Raw genomic sequence first — 18,803 nt, 5'->3', positions numbered from 1 at the left:
TATTTTTGGATGCTAAGAAATCTAAATCCATCTCATGTTGAAAGATTGAATTTCAAGAAGATTCACCGAGACTTGTTACAAGCGAGGTGCATTTATTGGCGATGCAAAGATTCTAACTAGCGCCTCTAGTGTCAAAATTGTGAAGCTGTCTAAGAACGACACTTTGACAGATATCCGTACATTTTGTGTCAAAATACCGCGCGTCAAATTAAAAAGAAAAAAGTGACAATTTTTATCGTGACATAAATTGTATAGAAAAGGCTGTCAGTGTCGTTCTTAGACAGCTTCTTAATGTCGCCACTAGAGGCGTGCGCGTAATCTTTGCATCGCCAATAGCCAGCAGCTGGACTAAATGCGTAATACACTCGACAAGATAGCATGTTCAGAAAGATAAGAGATAGGTAGGTACCTTTCATTACAAAGTAAATAAAACAGATTTACTTTCCCTAATCAGGTTATTAATCTCTAATATTCTAGATCCTCCACTCGCATCTCGAAGAAACTACTTCGTGCATTTGGGTAAAAAGTAGACTATCGCTTCTCAATAGGAAAGCAATTTTTCTTTTATTTTTAATCGGCTCAGCAGTTTCGGAGATCAGAGGTTCAATCAAGCTTATCTAAAAAAAGCTGTACATATTTATAGTATTGCTTCAGACACTGCTGAAAGTAGACTCCGAACGAGTTACTCATAAAAAGATGACTTCCAATGCGATAAAGGCCGTATTAAGATGGAAGGAAATAAAAAAAACCGTAGGGAATTCATATCGTTTATTTACGATGAGTGGTCACAGCGTCCTACACGAGCAACGTAACCCGCCGTCCGTCGTAAGGCACTAAGTACGAAACGGACGTACCGGACATAAATAATTACTACATTTGAAATTAACACAAATTATAATCGAACACTACAAAAATATAATTCTTAGAATATCAATTAAATACTGCTCTAAGGACTCACATATAAAATTGTTCGAGTTAAGTAACAATTTTACAAATGAACCAGAAAATCTACTTATTTGAACCCAACACAGATATGTTAACATTTACTTCATGATATTTACAATGTTATACAAATAATATGAATAAATTTGGTTCTTTTAGGATTTCTAACTCTAAAACTAGTAATTAGCCTGTAAGAAAATTTTAAAGTATTGTCTTAATACTGATTTTCGGTAAATTTAGTCATAAGAGTTAGGTATTGAACAATGAAGTTATATTGCAATACATCTTTAGATTTGGCAAAACGGAATGAATCATTAATAACAATTGCAATAGAAATTCACTGTACATTCCTGGATATTTTATTTTATAATACATATATGACCTATCTTATAATATAATATTTGATAAGTAACTAACACAAAAGTGCTGTAAGTACATCTACATTTAACTTGAATGATTGGACAAAGATTAATTTGTTTTCTTTATTAGTGGCTTTTTATTAGTATTCCTAAAGTTGTGAGTGAACGTTGCAGATGTATTCCGAGCACAGTACTTGTAGATAAGACGATAACAAATATATTAAATAAAGTTATTTATTTTGGCCTAATCATGCACATAGTGGTATATTGAATCAACTATTAAGCCCATATAGTGCATTATTTTAGTGAAGTTCGAAGGAATTTCTCTATGCCTATTTTAGCAAGAGGTTCCTGGGAAAGGGGGGTTAAGGATTAGTAGCTCGCTTATAGCACCCATGCATGCATGGTTAAAAATATCTTTTAAAGTGTCTGAGAACGTCAGCGGTCGCAGTTTTATTCATAAAATATTTGAAAATCAGCGTCAACAATAGGAAGACGGCTCAGAGCTATTTACTATTTCAATTCATGCAAATATTTATTATTATGATATATTTATTTCTAACAATCGGAAGAATATGAAGTGGTGATAGAATTTGCTTATAAGTAAACAATTGAATCTTAAATCTTATGTAAATCGTGGCAATATTCTGTGTTACAATCAATGGGTGCTTTAAATATAAACAAGTGACATTATGCAATTCCTAGCGTTTAATTACGTAATTGAGATCAATTAAATTAGTTTTATTCGAATTTTTAAAATACTAAAGAATTTAACATTAATTTACACCCAAAAATCAACTTAGGTGACATTTTTAATTAGGTTCATTATGATTTTAAGAAATAGGTTCTTTAAACTTTAAATAATAGTGATTCTACGACTATATAAAATTTGGTCATTTTTCACTCGAATTGAATGTTACCCGTTTTGATATATAACTATAGTCTGTTTTTTAATCTCGTAGACTAAATTGACACTTGCAAAATGTCAAACTTTCTAATAATTTTGCTAGCTCTGTGGTGCAGTGTTGTACTTACGATACCGGTTCGTTGAATCGTAACTTTTTATCTATAATAGACGAATTTAATATTCATTCAAAGTTTTATATTTAAAATTCACGTACGTACACATGGCTGTACGACGTGCTACAAACTGCCAGGGATATCTGACCACGCAAAGCCATGCGTAATCATCAAGGATAAGCCCATTATTTCAGGATGACTTATTGTAAAAAGTTACGATTCAACGAACCGGTATCGTAAGTACAACACTGCACCACAGAGCTAGCAAAATTATTAGAAAGTTTGACATTTTGCAAGTGTCAATTTAGTCTACGAGATTAAAAAACAGACTATATAAAGGTATAATTTAGAAGCCTAACTTAATACTGTTAACGCACAACTAATTGGTATAAAGTCTGAACACAGAAACATCACTTAGTTCTGAGTGGACATCTTGTCGCCGCTGTATTTCATTTACAGAAAAAAATGTCTCATGATTTCAAATCGATTCAAAATTAAATTGTTATTTCAGTGTTCAGATCTTACATACTATAATGATGAAAGGAACAGGTACACTCATACAACCTGATAATAATTCTAAGGATTAACTCAAACAGGGATACTTACCCTAATCATTTGATATAATAATTATATTACCGATACAATATCGAGTAATTTTATCGGACATCGATAAAGACACGGCGAAGGGATGGATATTACACATTAATTAATTCATAGATATTCATCCTCACCTTTTGACAAGCAAAAAATATTTTAACTTTGCTGAGTTGATATAAGTTGTTCAATCATTAGCAACGTCTAGCTACAAATGTTTTATTTTTATATAGCTTTCAGACATCAAAGATTCCATTACATTGAAAGCTCTTTTTGACATCGACCGCGTGTTACATTGATGAACCAACAATGATGGCAATATTCGCTGAAAGTAACAACCATTGACAGCTGAACATTTTTTTTTTTAGCAAATATTTCGTTCTATTAGTTTGTCTCATTTGGAATATTTTGTTTGTCACCGTTTTGATGGTGACAAACAAAATGTAGAAAAATACAGACAGACTTTGGTCAACCCGAGCATTTTACATAAGTGGGCGGAGCTTTCTCGAGTTGCCATTCTTTTGGTAGAATTTTCAACAAACATAGTAGAATTTGAATGACGTTTAAGAGAAGCTATCTTGTTCACACTCGTCCCAGCTGTCGCATTCGTACTGATCACAATCGTAGTCGATGTCGCAGGCCGCGTGGCCGGTGGCGTCAGAACTGATGTCCGTTAGAGCAGCCTCCGATACCGGTTTTGATGATATGTCCAAGATCTGAAAACGGTATGTGGTGATGTTAAAAGGTGTGATGGGCAGTGAGCAGTATGTGTAACGTTGTAGTTTCATTCATTAACTCAGCAAGTCTGTATTTTGCCCATTGCTTGTACAGTAGACAATTCTGTCCCTAAAATCGAATGCTCAGCCAGCGAGCTTACTTTAGAGTAGCAGAATTTAGAGAGTAGCAGTTATTTGAGGCTTCAACCTTAAAATAGCCAAAACAGCATATACTTTTATTTTTGTGTCAACACAGTGTTTTTATTTGGCGTTACTTTTTGAACAATAAAAACTTTCGTGTGACATGGCAGCTTATTACTTTGTATCACAAACTACAAAATCAAACCTACAAAAAAACAATGACAATACAATTGTTAGAACGCTTTTTATTAATTTAAAAAATAAATATTATACTTAACAATTTTTTTATCACTTTAGCTTAACAATTGTATAGACATTGTATATTTTTGTTACCAGAGTAAATAATAAATGGAGTGGCCAATGCTAACCGTTTACAAAAATTACGACCGATTGCGTTATAAAACATATTTAAGTCGTTGTCGGTCTGTCACCAATTCCTGAAATTATACCTGTGACAGAAGGACAACTCATAATTTTGTATGGATAGATTTTCGACGTGCAATCAGATACGATTTGATGTCAATTTTCAGAACTTATTTTAACAACTGCTAACTTTGGCTACTCCATTATCTCCTTTATCCCACTCTACATACATCGGCAGATGACCGGAGGCTGTAGTTGTCAGAATGTGCATCTCTGTCGGTAGTAAGCGCGAGTACGGCGATGGAGTTGCGCTTGGGCTCGTCGCGGGACACATTCTTGCCGTCTGAACGGATCGCCACTTCTGAAGGATTTGAACGCTCTGTAAATAATGAGGTTAAAGTTTATTTCACTAAAGAAACTACTAAACATTTAGAAAATTTATTGTGGTAGTCATTCACAAATAAATAATCTAGAACTTTAGAGTTTAGAGGCATCAAATTTTAACTTTAAAAATCTATTCAGTCAGTAACCTGAAGTTAATTGAGTTCATGACTCTAAATATCAAAACCATAGTCAAATCCCATATTAAAAACGTACACATCCATCCTAATAACTCTGTTTTTTAGAAATAGGTTACGATTTCACAATTCATTAAAGCTTGATAATTAATTTGCTTTATACTTTAGCAGCTTGTTTTATTCCGATACAAGAATTTGGATTAGAAATCTTACCTTTAACCATTGGATCTGCTAATGATATGGGTGATCCACTGCGTGGTGAACCGAGACTGCCGCTGTAATACATTTCAGGATTCGCTTCATGACGATCTGTAACGATCAATTTTGATTAATCTTCGTGAACCATTTACTGAATGTGCACACCTAGTATTCAAAATTAAAAAAAAAACACTTATTTGAACTACAAATCAACATAAAATGTTTGGCGTGGGGCAAATAAATTAATATACCGCTGAATTTCCTGAACAATGGGAATGAATACGATACATACGCATAAAAAGGTCCATGGTAAATATTACCACGTAGAGCTCGTCTTAAATGAAGCAGAAATGGGCTGTATTTAGAATTTAGTACCCTCTTTTCACAGTATCAAAGTTACAATAAGTGATAGTATATTTCTCACCGCAATCTACAATCTCATGGAACACATAATTGGAGATGGCGACCGGCTGTCGGATCCACGCGTGTGACATCAGCTGCGATATCGTGCATCTGTTGGCAGGCTCCTTGCACAGCATCCAACGGAGGAGCTGCTCTAAATCTGTGTACAGTTAGATAAAAAGATAAAATGGAGGAGAAAATTAGGAAGCTTTTATCAAGACTTACACCAGAGGACATAAGGCGAGCATAAGGAACATACACTAGGCAAAAGGGAAGTCATAAAACATAATTTAACAATACTGATAAACATTGTAGATTTCCTTTAATCCAAGGAAATAGCATGATTATCTATGTACATGATTATTTTTCTGATAGAGAAATCTGTTTCATATTCTATTTTTCATCAGAAAGGGCATTAAGCATAAAATATTTATAATAAAATGAAATATTTTTACCTTCAGAAACAACCTGCGGGAAAGCAAGTGGCCCTTGTATCGTATCTTCAATGTCCGAAAACGGGTTAACAAAGAATGTCAGCACATACAGAGTTATCCCCATTGACCACATCTCTAGCTCAGGGCCAGCATACCTGCGAAAATTAATTAAAATTCAATCTATTTAATTTGCAGTAATAATTATCTTAGTAAAACTTGAGATAACACACTTTTGGTATTGAATGAAATTATGTAAAGGTGTACCAAGTATGATACCTTGAGGTACACCCAACATAACATTGAAGTGAACATTTATTTTTTGCTTATGAAAAACTTTCTTTCAGAATCAATAATAAATAAGAACGAGAAAAGTATTAAAACGTTTCATGGATATTCATGGACATTAGTTTAATGAATTGAAGTTTTCAATATTCTATGGTGAACTCAATCAAATGCTTGCTTTAGATATGAGAAGGTAATTCTTACTTGTTTCCCGCTAGAACTTCAGGGCTGCAATACTCAGTAGTACCGTAGAAGGTGGAGAACAGTGTGTCTTTGCTCATGAACGTGGCCGAACCGAAGTCTATGAGTTTGACGTGGAACTTGTTGTCTATGATCACGTTCTCGTCTTTTATGTCGCGGTGTAAGATGTTTAGGGAATGGAGGTACTCGACTGCTTGTCCTATCTGTAAAAATAGTAAGACTGATAATTTGGAGATTTTGAGCTACATGTGGAACAATCAAAACATTATATACCAAGAACACAAGGTTCGAACTTGAAGTTGGTTATGAAATAAGCCAGTAAATGGTATTATTGTAATTTTAAGATTTAAGATTTTACCGTGTGAATTCGTAAGGTTCTCAAAGGTTGAACTGGCCTTAACAATTCAAGATGTACAACAGTTTATAAACGATGATAAAGGGGAGATAACGTACCTGTCTAAATATATAACTAAGTAGAGGCTCGTCGAGTCTCGGTCGTCGTTCGATGAATTCGAACAAATCCATACCCGCGCCATGTTTTTCCATTACCATTTGGAAATACTTTTCATTCTCGAAAACGTCGACCACGCTCACCTAGAATCAAGAGCATTGAAGGTTTTGTTTATTAAAAAAAAAACTCTTTTTTAACATGCTGCAGTAGTTTTTAATGTGTGCGCGACTCTAATCTTCCGATTTTTAAGTACCTATGTATTGGTAAATAAATAGGCATTTTTGACGACAATTTCCTCCACATACTCACAATGTTGGGATGCTTGAGCGTGAGCAGGAGGCTGAGCTCGAGCGGCACGCGGGTGCCGTCGGCCGCGTCCACCCAGAACTGTGCTCCCACCTTCTCTTTGAGGATGAACTTGGCGACCGTCAGCAGACGGTCTGAGCGACGGTATGCCATCTTCACGCAACCGTATGCGCCTTTACCTGGAAGTGGTGGGTAAAATTGGGATATTTCTTTGTATGTACATTATTATATTTGAACGGTTTTGTAGTGGCTTCGACTTTTTGTTACTTTCACTCCGGAACTTCAGAATTAGATATGACCAATGTTGTTGACCTTTGAGGAACTTTGAGAGTATGATTATCGAAACGTTGATGAGCTTCTGAGGAATCCTGGAATTTATTTTCATGATTTATAATATTAGTATAGATTTATTGACCATTAAAGAAATCCTTACGATTTATTGAAAGCTCATAAGATTCCATACTACAAAATGAGCTTACCGATCTGTTTTAGCGTAACGTAGTGTTTGTTGTACTCTCCGGAGACTTGCTCGTCGCCGCACTGGCTGACCAGCGACATGGACTGAGGTCGGCTGCCCGCTGACTTGTTACCCTGACACAAACACAACACATTTAGCTGCTAAATATATGAAAGAAAGTCGTGTTACACATTTAATAACTTAAGAATGGGTGAACCGTTTAAGCTGAAAATTTGAGGGGAGATAGACTCGGGACAAAGACATAGGATAGTTTTTGTCACCATCCGGCTACGGAAAGTAGTTTCGACAAAACCCAACTTACAGAATGCGGCCGAACCACAAAAGTACCAGGGCAGCATAACTTACAGGAGTATACCAATCGATGCAACTGCTTTTCCCATATACAGAGTGCAAAATCATAATGCCGAAGTGTTCGTGTCTGCGCGTTACTATTTATACTTTGATAATTTTGTGATGAGGCACTGGCGTGCCCGCTCACTAGGGCCCTCTGTGTTAGAATCATAGCAACTGTACTTAGATTTTGTTTTCGATGGTAATATTGTTGATAGGTAATAGTAATAGCCCAAATATAAATATAAAAGTTCCAACTAACCACAGTATTACTAACAAGCACGAGCGAGTTGTCGGCAGTAGACGCAACACTGGAGGCCAGCGTGGTGTGTCGCGCGGCATCTTCTAGCTGCACGCCGAGCCATACACAGCGGACTCGACTGCCGGTCGCTAGCTGCATGCTTGATACCGTGTGTAGTACATCCTAACTTAGCCTTCACATCTAAATATCCTTACTAATAAATACTAAAGCCCTCACTCACCACAGTATTACTAACAAGCACGAGCGAGTTGTCGGCAGTAGACGCAACACTGGAGGCCAGCGTGGTGTGTCGCGCGGCATCTTCTAGCTGCACGCCGAGCCATACACAGCGGACCCGACTGCCGGTCGCTAGCTGCATGCTTGATACCGTGTATAGTACGTCTGTAAGAGAGTGTAAAAAATTATTTATGTACTCATATAAGAGGGAACCTAACATCCTTGGCAGTCGTTACGGGTTGTCAGAAGCCAGTAAGCCTGACACCAGTCTAACCAAGGGGTATCGGGTTGCCCGGGTAACTGGGTTGAGGAGGTCAGATAGGCAATCGCTTCTTGTAAAGCACTGGTACTCAGCTGAATCCGATTAGACTAGAACCCGACCCCAACATGATTGGGAAAAGGCTCGGAGGATGATGATAAGAGGGAACCTAAAAGTTACATTTTGATGTCAGAATGGATAAGGCTGACTTTTTATCGCGACAGCATTGACTTAAGGGAATAAGTTGCTTGTTGGAGTATTGTAACATTGCAAATTGTTACTTAGGCTGCCCGCCCAAGTCCAAGAATATAATTGGTGATCGATCTTTGCAGGACAAAATTAGAATACAGTGATAGCAATAGTGCAACAAACAAGGTCCTACAAAAAACAGTCAGAACGTCATAGAAAAACTAGATCCGATCATCTGTCCTACAAAAAGTCTGATGTGGATGGACGGCCTTAGTTTGATGATGACGTTGCTGCAAACAGACAGTGGTATAGTTATCGGCACGGATATTGAGCTCTCGGCGGAAGAGTGGGGATCGCTTTGCGCACTGTACACATAAGGCAATAAACCAATAAATCGCTTCTGCGCAGATGAAGGTCAGGGCTCAATATCCGTGCCGATAACTATATAAACGAGTAAAACTCGAATATTTATCGATAAACCTGTGAGACTATATTAATTACATCAAAAACTCGAAATATATGAACATTTGTACGTGACCAGCTAGTCAGGAAATACTCACTAAGATGAGTGCCATCCTTATGCATCACCACGCCCCGGTAAGTGCCGTCTTTGTGCTGACAGTCAGTAGCGCACTCACACGCCGGTATCTTGCTGCGCGAGTGTTGCGGCGTCGACGTCATCAACAGAGTGCGAACTATACGTTTGGCTACGCAAGGAGTTTCAGGTGCGTCGTCTGAAAATTTACAAAGGAATAAAAAAAGCAGTTCTCAAAGATTTAAAAGGCTTTATTACATTTTTGGACAGAGAGGTCGGGCAAAATTGTCTTCATCATAATACGGTAGTTTCTAACGATTCAAATTCATAACTTTTATTGAACTGTCAAAAAATATTACTCTGTATGCAATATGTTTGAAAACGCGAACTATGACGTCACAGATTTTTTCACGTCAAAGTGCATACTTATTAAGCTAGTTATATTATCAACTAGCTTTTGCCCGCGGCTTCGCTCCCGTCAACTGACTTCTCTACTTTACCCTATTTTTATTCATAAGACCTTCTCCTGACAATAACAAACACAACAAAAAAAGAATTAGCCAAATTGGTCCAGGCGTTGTTGAGTTATGCGCTTATCAACACATTTTGCGATTCATTTTTATATTGTAGATGAAAAAATACGATAAATGAAAGTCACATTATTTTACGACCCTTTACCAAATGAATTAGACAATTTAATTTATTTTTGACCTAGTCAATTAACCAATTGGCAGAATGGTTGAATGGCTTACCTGAATACAATTTCCTTGGCGCAGATTCAGTCTGTGTCTCCAAATCGTTATCATTACTCAAACTATCAACACTTTCATTGCCGTTGTGTTTCGGCAAGTCTTCAATTTCACAACCAGGGGGCGGCATCTCGTTTATAGGAGTCAGAAAATCTGCACTCGTCTCATTAGAATCACAGAAGTCTAATGACAGACTTGTTTTATCATCTTTTCCTGGTAAATTAGCTTTTAGAGACCTATATTTACTTGAATCGAAGGAAAGTCTTAATGAAGGATCGTTGAGTCTCACTCTAGGGGCATTCCCAGTTGGCGTTACCTCCTGAGAATGTTGAGAAGTATAGTATATAGAATCAGATTTCTCCGAAGGCTTAGGAACTAGTTTCGCAGGATTGCTTTGTTCGGAACGCAGTATATTTTCCGAACGGGACTTCGATATGCTGCTGTGACCAAAATTCTCGTCGTCTATGGATATTCCTGACATGCCGGAAGTGACGTCAGGTAACGCTGATATGTCGTTTCGTTGTTCCGTGGTGCTGATGCTGGAGACCATGTCTTGTGTGGGGGTGGGGGTGTGGGTGACCATGCTACAGGACTTGTCGAGACAGAGGGCGCTGGACGATTTCTCTCGGGTCGTGGACAGCATGGATGGATGGACGTTGAGTGACATGCAAGCTGATTTCTGGCTGCCGTTGAACGCTCCGCACGAGTCTTCGTCGGTGTCTGATGCTGGAACAATAAATAAGAAGAATATAGAAGATCATTGTGCAAAATACATAAATTGTTATTATTCTCAGTGATTTTCGTCACAGAGAACATGTTGATCACTTATTGTAAGTTGATGACGAATTCTGAACTTATATCTGGCTTTAATTGTATATTTAGCGACATATTTATTTATTTAAGAACTATGGAGGATCAGTAAGTTAATCCGAGCGCCAATAACAAGTCCTTACTTATAGGATACAGGACAATACCAAATTCTATGGACACTTAAGTACAGAGAAAGGAATACTTGCTTATATGGAATATTCAATTAAAAAATCAATCAAGGTACCAATACATTTTTCTTACCTGACCCATTATTTTCATTATTAACCGGCGACAGTGTCATATTCCTATTCCTCTCAGGTATCTTGACAATATCGGCTTCCTGGCAGAAGTTCTGAATAACGTCCTCGATATGATGGCCTATGACTTCCGAGTGTGGCTTGCCGAACGTTAACATGGCAAAGTGGTGGTTGCAGGCTGTTATAATACCACTTTCGTCTACTACTAGGAGCCCACTGACGTTGTAGGTAACCTAGGAATGAATATTTGAGTACATTATTTCTATGTAGTAAAATACAAAGAAGAACAGTGCGATAAATGTTAATGTATTTGTTTAGTTTTAATGTTGATTAGTTTGCTGCGATAGATCGGAAGGATCTGGTCCCGTTCCGTATATAGACGTTTGTTCAGGACAGCAGGTGCTCAAAGTAATTCTGTTCAGGATAGACGAAATCGTAAGAAACTGATAAAGATAAATAAATAAATTTCTGCATTATTTAAAACTCTGTTTTAATTAACCAATTCAAAGTCACAATTTTTACTCACCCTGACATTGACTTCAAACACTGGCCGGTGTGGCTTGACGACGGAGTTCCATAACGTAGAGTCTGTGGTGTCCGGCTTCGAAATCCATAGACAGAGCGGGAAACATCCACCGTCCAGAGTTCTCCCTACAAAAGATATAGTAAATAGTACGTTATTGGAAAGTAAATTATAGGTTTTGTATTATTTTCAGAACTATTTTTTGGTATTGTATGTGTAATAATCAGTGGTCGGAATAGGTAGAGCTATTTTGGCTACTTGCGACATGAGGACATAACATGGATATGCCAAATATTTCCCGGAATCCCGGGAATTCTTGGAATTAAAAAAACATTGTTCAAGTAGTTTTTATAGGAATAAGTAGAAGTATTTTTGTTATTTGCTACATGCGGACATAACATAGATATGCCAAATATTTCCAAAAATTCCGGGAATTATCGAAATTAAAAAAAAAACAACTAAGTACTTTCTTTTGTCAGTGCTTAATTAGAACATTATATTTAAATGGATAATCCACTTTTATTAGTTTACTATAGTAAATAGGAGACATGGAATATAAATAAAATGCGATGATCGAGTTAGATATATTATTTAATTTTCAAAACAGTTGACATTACTGGTTGGTCTGTCTACAACGATATATAAATATACTTAACTAAAGTAGTAAGTAGCAAATAAATTACAAAAATATGCATAAAGAACTTTGTACTATATCATTCGTAAAAATGTAATTATGACATTTTCAGCATTAATAACGCCGTCGTATTGAAAACATTGATAGAGAGTAGGTATTTTCACGACTCGCAGTGACGTGAAGCCGTTTCCTTATGTTAATCTTTAACGATTAGTAACAAAACTTTACGATACACTTTCTATTCCTAGAAGCTCTTGACATGCTCGTAAATGAAAGACTTCACGCTACTGCGCGTGATGAAAATAATTAACTATTTTTTTATTAATTTAATCTTTTTATTAAATTATTCTAAACCGGTAGACGATGATGTTTCATCGTCTACCAATTCTTCGCTGAAAAACCCATCACCATCTACGGAATTGAAATAAATGACCATCAGTTTTTCTATATTATCCATTTTAATGTATTTCTTTTACATCCATAATCCATTTATATATGGAAAATGAACGTTCGACATCTGTTGAGGTCATTGGAGCAAATTTGCATTTCAATAAAATTTGGTCATCTGTTTCATTTCTTACAATTTTTTCACTCCATTCTCGTAATATATCTATATCCGGATTTCTTTCTATAACTTTTTCAATTTTATTTTTAATATTTTCTGATGCACACTCATTTATACAAGTTCTGACTGTATCTAATATTAAAAATGAATCACTTAGCGTCAAGTGGTGCTTTTGTAATTCTTTTAAAGCAAACGGTATAACTGAAAAATATTCATCTATATATTGTAACTCGTTTTGTATGTTTTCTTTTGTAATATGTTTTCGCGTTTCGGATAGCTATTGCATCAGAGCTGCATAAATGAGACAAAACATCTTTTATTGCATCAAAATGTTTTGCGTAGTATGATGCTGCCTCCAACCAAGTACCCCACCTTGTAATAATTGGTTGTGGAGGTAGTGGTAAGTCAGGGTATTTTCTTTTAAAAATGCGAACACGGCTTGGCGCTTTTAGAAATATTTTTTTTACATTTGATATCAAAATATCCACATCATTATATTCCATTCGAATTTGCTCAGAAACACGATGAAGTGCGTGAGCAAAACATGTTACATGTTTTAATTGTGGTAAATAGCATTTCAATTTTGCCCTGCAGATATCATATATGCTACACTATCAGTACATAGTATTAAAATATTATCAACTTTTTCTTCAAACGAGTTTTGCCATAGATTTTCAAGACACTGTATTACAAAGTTGGCAATGGTTTGTCCATTAACCACCTCTAACATCTTGTAGGCAATTAAATATGGCCGATTTGAGATATTCTCATGCAATGGTTTTATCAAAAAATGTACAATATTTCTACCTAAAAAATCTGTTGTCTCGTCTAATGATATCCACAATTTTTCAGTTTGATTTTTTTCATAAATTGTTTTGATTTTGTTAGTAAAAACTTTATCTAAATATACTTTTCGTAACAGCGACTCATCGGGTACTTTACGACTAGTACAAGTACAACAACAAACAGTACAGATATATTTCTGAAAAAACTCCTTGAATGCTGGATTTTTCATCTGCGACCAGGGAATATTGCACAGAACCAGAAACTTGATCAGGTCGGAATAAAATTCCTCCGGAGGCCGTTTAAACGTTCCCTTGTGCACGGCTCCTTCGACATGTCTATTGATGTTACATTTTTTCGCCGTTATATGGCTCTCGCACTTCGAGCAATATATTGAACGACTAGCGTGGTCGTATAACAGCTCTGGATATTCGGATATCCACTTTTGTACTGTTTCTTCCTTGATATTTGGCATTTTTGGCTTTTCTTGTTTATCGCCCTAAAACAATAGTAAACAGTTAAAATCTTTCCAATAAATAGTCGAAATAAAAACGGTGTGAAAATTCACGAAAAATTGTTCCACACACAGTTGCACAATTGCACAGTAAGTATGAGATACATAATTCAAATGCATTTTGTTAGCCGATTAAGACAATCAGATAGAACACTGTCAAGCTCATGTCCGAAAATATTTAGGTAAGAGCAGTCAATAGCCAATGAAAATGGTTATTGTGGGAAAACGCGGTACTTGAAGGGGTGTGCGAGGGGGAGGACTTAGTCCACCTTGTATTGTAATTGACTTAGCTTTTAACACAAGATTATATTAGAAAAAAGCGGTCAGGTGCGTGTCGGATCACCTACAAGGTGTAGGGTAGCGGAAGAGCACAATTTACGTAAACAAGTTCCCTGCTACTCAGGTCACTAACGAAAAATTCCACTTCAAACTTTTGTATATCAAAATTGGCTGTGACAAACAGACGGACAAGGCAAAACTATAAAGCTTCCTTTGGAACTTCGGAAGCCTGAAAAAATATGTATTTAGCAGAGGACAATTACTTTACTTTTTCACTAAATGTCCTTTGTAGATATTATAAAAATAAAAAACACTTACCCAAATGTGGTAGGTAAATCAAATAAACAGTTTCAAATGTATCCAGTCCGCAAAAAACAAATCAAAATTCGTAAATCCAAGCCAAAGTATTCGTGTTAGTAAGATTCCAGAAACCGGTTAACAAGCCAACGTCAAATAAAATAAGGAACACAATAAATCACACGTGCGCACTCTACAAGCCGAAACAAAAGAGTGAGTGAAGCCCGCTGTACCTGTATTTGTATAAGTGAGACAGCTAATACTTTAGACGTTTTAAGATAGAAAGAGACAAAAAATAAGCGACGAAAACAGCGCTTACGACGGGTTGGCAACATGGAGCATAAACATATAATAATAAAAGAGAGATAAATTGGTTTGTTCTTGATGTATCGATAACTTAGTGTAGCAGGAGCTGGTCAGGAAAACTCGTAGACTGATTTGACAATTGTGTATTACATTAATTACAATAAATACGAAATAACAAAATGCGGCGTCACCGCCGTGGTAAAAGAAGCGCCGTCTCGCTCGCAGCGGCGCAGGCGAGCGCTCGTGCCCGCCGATCCCGCGCCCCTCCCGCTGCCCGCGTAAACCCGGCGCTAGCACTCCCCTCGCGCTCCCCCTCAGCCGTCGCGTACCTCCAGCCGGTGGCAGCGATATTATCTTTTTCTATTCTGTATTGTGTAGGCATTTAATATTTCCTTGTGCAGTAAAGTATATTTAGTATCGTTTCTAACAGTTTTACTTAATTAATTCATATTTCACGAAGCTACCTCTAACAACGTTCCAGGATCCCTGTGTGTGTTTATAAGTAAGTATATACTGTTTGGGTGCTCACCTACTACCTGCTCATAACTGCCCACTTACCCATATTAACTCACTTAAATCAATCGACAATTTCAAAATCCCGGGATTTCAGAGGCATGTCCATGTTAATATCAATGTTTGCGGTCATTCACCCCAAATAGCTCTACCTATTCCGACCACTGGTAATAATTTGTTGTATTCAAGGCATGCAGCACTACAGGAAACAAGAGGTATTTCCATGAAATAGGAAAGTAGTTTCTTTAACTAGTTAGGTACTAACATAAGCTGGTATTGTTATATGAGACAATAGTTTGTGATGCACCAAATTCTTTCAAGCCATATTATGATTCTGGAAGGCCCACCCTGCGCCACTTTCTATGTATTTTTATTGGGAAGAAGAAGTGGCGCAGAACAGTTAGAACCTTTCAACAATGTCTTATGATATTGATATACAATATACACTAATATGATACCTCACAATTATCAACCCAAAAAAGTATAAATACCTGTAAGCTTCTGCTTAGCCATATTCCTAGGCACCGGCGCGTCGTACGCGGGTAGCCGCACGTTAGGTATGAGCGTGGCCAGCGGCACCCCCAGCAGCTTGTCGCGCGACTCCGCACCGAACAGGGCCGCGGCTGAAGCGCCTTCACACGATACCACTGTGCCTGTGTCTGCTTCTACTGTTAACTGCGGGATATGATGCGGAATTTAAATAAATCAATAATGTTTCTGGAATTTTCAAAAGATTTAATGCAACTTTTTTCTTGTTGTTTCTTCTTGTTCTTGTTGTTTTCTGGCTTTATAACAAGTCAATATAAAAATAGTTATACTCTGTAAAAATGAATGAAACTTTATTGTAGTTCATGAGAGAAGGTAAAATGCCAAATATAAGGACGATAATGGAATCCTTCTGATTCCTCGGAAAATTCTAAGGTTAAAATTACGTTCTCAAAAATAAACCAAATTTTGGCCAACAGCTGATATTAATCGACAATAGCGGTTCTTATAATTGTTTCAATACCTATGTCCGCGATTATAATATAAAGACATTCAATAAACACTGAAATCACAGCTTCTCTATTTTTGATTTAAAATATCAATGAACTTACCACAACATTCTTACAATTCACAGGCTCTGCTACAACTAAGCATGGACCATCATTATCAAGTTGTCTTATCCACAATGACACTTGCACTGAACCACCGTCTTTTGAAATTAGTTCTACAACCTGAAAACAACAGAAAAAGTCTTTATGTAGGCTACTGACCTTTTAAAAGTTCAAGTACAATCAGGGAATTAATTTATACTATGCTACATTAGACTAAGTTAACACTGTACCTATTTATAACTATGTGAAGTGCACTTAAAATAGACTGCTTTTATTTTACACCACTTTATAATAAATCTATAAATAGATTATTCCTTACAAGGGGAGTAATTCAACAAAATATGCACAGCAAGTTTATAGATTATATCTGTTATACTCTCATCTAAGAATAAAGCTGCTATAAATAAATTAAAAACAATTTGATATTTTACTACCTTTCCACTGAGCAAAACAACAGTCCCGTCCTCAGAAGTATCACAGTCTTCAGGCAGACTGAAAGTCTTGCAGTTTCTGTTGCGTAGCAGGTCTGAGAAGCGAAGACCACACAGCTCTCCTGAAGAGTAACCCAGCAAGGAGCACGCCTTGTTGTTTACTATTAAAATCTGCAAAGTTTTCAAGATATTGTAAAAGGTATGTATCAACTCTATGCATTGTATACTAAACAAAGGAAAAATATACAAGAATCAAACAGTTACAATACTCTATTTAGACATACTTCCAATGAGAAATAATTGGAAGGTATTTGGCTTCTGAAAAATTGACACCACTAAAGGCAAAAGTCAGTGTTTATATTAAAAATTATGGAGTTTTTTCTTATTAAACAATAACAGAGAAAGGCAATGCTAATGACCATTGTTAAGCTATAAAAACAAACATTTTCTTACCTTTGATGTCTTAGGTTCAATAGTAAAGACAGCCTTGCTTGGGTTTATAGTTTGTTGTAAGCGTTCAGTCTGAGATGGAGCGGGGGATCCGGCCACATCAGTAGCAAGGGATGTGTTGAACCTAAGTCCATTTGGTCCATCAACTGTGGACAATATATAATGGGTATTAGTATTATACAATAAGAGTTATTGTACAAGAAAAATATTTGTATTTTGATTCGATTTACACCAAATAATTGATCATCATCAGCCTCCGAGCCTTTATCAAAATAATTGATACACATTACATATATGAAAAGGCATTTACTTTTGGACTTTTTTCATTGATGCCTGACATATAAGGGTAATTAGAGACTGATCGCATTGAAGTATTATTTATCCATAATCATAGCAGCTTTATGAAAGTTTGCCATGTACGTACCTCTGACTAGATCAACAGCCTGTTTGACTTTGGTAGGTGTCTCCAGTTCCATGGTAATGGGTCGCACTTTGCGGCTCAGGCGCGGGAAGCTCTGGTTTCCTTCAAATGAACAGTTGCTAAACACATTCCGGAAACGTTGCTGGGCTTTTGCAGTTCTACAACAGAAATATACCAACTTTAACAAAGATTACACAAACAATACAGTTGTTTTTGTTTTAATTTCACCATAACAACTAAAACACTAGACTACATTAACATTTTCCATGATAAAAGGACGAAAATTGAAAATAACTCAGAATATTGAAGGGTCACTAAAATGTCAGGGTTAAAAATAAACACTGTTGCTTACCTGCATTTAAAATCAACTTCGGTATACTTTTCAGGGGTATGAAAATTTGGACTATCATCCCTGGCTTCAGTGAACGTGAGTTTTGGTTTCTGCAAGAATAATCCAGAACATTCATAAAATATTCTGTGCAATTTAACAAACTATAATGTAAATAAATAGCTTACTGGTCGTGGTGTTATATTTAGATGCTCAGGCGAGTAAACATCTACAAATCTCCCGAGTCTGGGCTTCACAGGAGTCAAACTAGAAGAATCCGCAACACTAGTCCTATAATTACACAATTCCTGTTTAAAAACACCTGAAACTCCGATTGCAAGCTTGCTTGTTAAACTAAAGGCTAAGAAAATGCTAAAGGTCCGCTTTATGATTTATTTACATCGTTCTAACTTATTTTGGGATGGAAAATCAATACATTATAGCGCGGAAGTTCAAAATGCGAAATGAAAGCAAAAAGTTTGTATATCACTTTTACCTTTGGTAATTTAATAAACCAGCAGATTCCATATCGGGAATCCACAAATTAAAGAAGATATTATACGAGAATCTGTGTGATGAAATGAATACGATTTCAAATATTCAAAATGCACAATGCACCGTTGCTTGAGTTTTCAAACAAAAGAAACAAA

General features: G+C 36.4%; 1 protein-coding gene and 1 long non-coding RNA gene across 2 annotated transcripts; both read right to left on the bottom strand.

Moving 5' to 3' along the window:
- Nucleotides 1–751: 751 nt before the first annotated feature.
- Nucleotides 752–18,803, bottom strand: LOC110383853 (PAS domain-containing serine/threonine-protein kinase). The gene is made up of 22 exons (XM_064043509.1): nt 18,650–18,803; nt 18,342–18,444; nt 18,178–18,266; nt 17,829–17,983; nt 17,408–17,550; nt 16,958–17,125; nt 16,524–16,643; nt 15,918–16,101; nt 11,539–11,663; nt 11,017–11,245; nt 9,949–10,671; nt 9,222–9,395; nt 8,233–8,378; nt 7,407–7,518; nt 6,931–7,106; nt 6,624–6,764; nt 6,174–6,373; nt 5,709–5,842; nt 5,276–5,413; nt 4,867–4,962; nt 4,366–4,514; nt 752–3,631 (listed from the first exon to the last, which is right to left on the bottom strand). Exons 1-22 carry the CDS (start codon nt 18,679–18,681, stop codon nt 3,479–3,481), a joined length of 3,690 nt encoding a protein of 1,229 aa, XP_063899579.1. The 5' UTR covers nt 18,682–18,803; the 3' UTR covers nt 752–3,478.
- Nucleotides 13,863–15,603, bottom strand: LOC126053973 (uncharacterized). Its single transcript, XR_010278127.1, has 2 exons — nt 14,629–15,603; nt 13,863–14,016 (listed from the first exon to the last, which is right to left on the bottom strand). It is a non-coding gene; the product is annotated as an uncharacterized LOC126053973 (long non-coding RNA).

The sequence above is a fragment of the Helicoverpa armigera genome, chromosome 3 (genome assembly GCF_030705265.1).
Source record: "Helicoverpa armigera isolate CAAS_96S chromosome 3, ASM3070526v1, whole genome shotgun sequence".
NCBI classification, from domain to species: domain Eukaryota; kingdom Metazoa; phylum Arthropoda; class Insecta; order Lepidoptera; family Noctuidae; genus Helicoverpa; species Helicoverpa armigera.
Note: the sequence above shows the minus strand (reverse complement) of the source record. Positions and strands in the feature narration are given on the sequence as shown.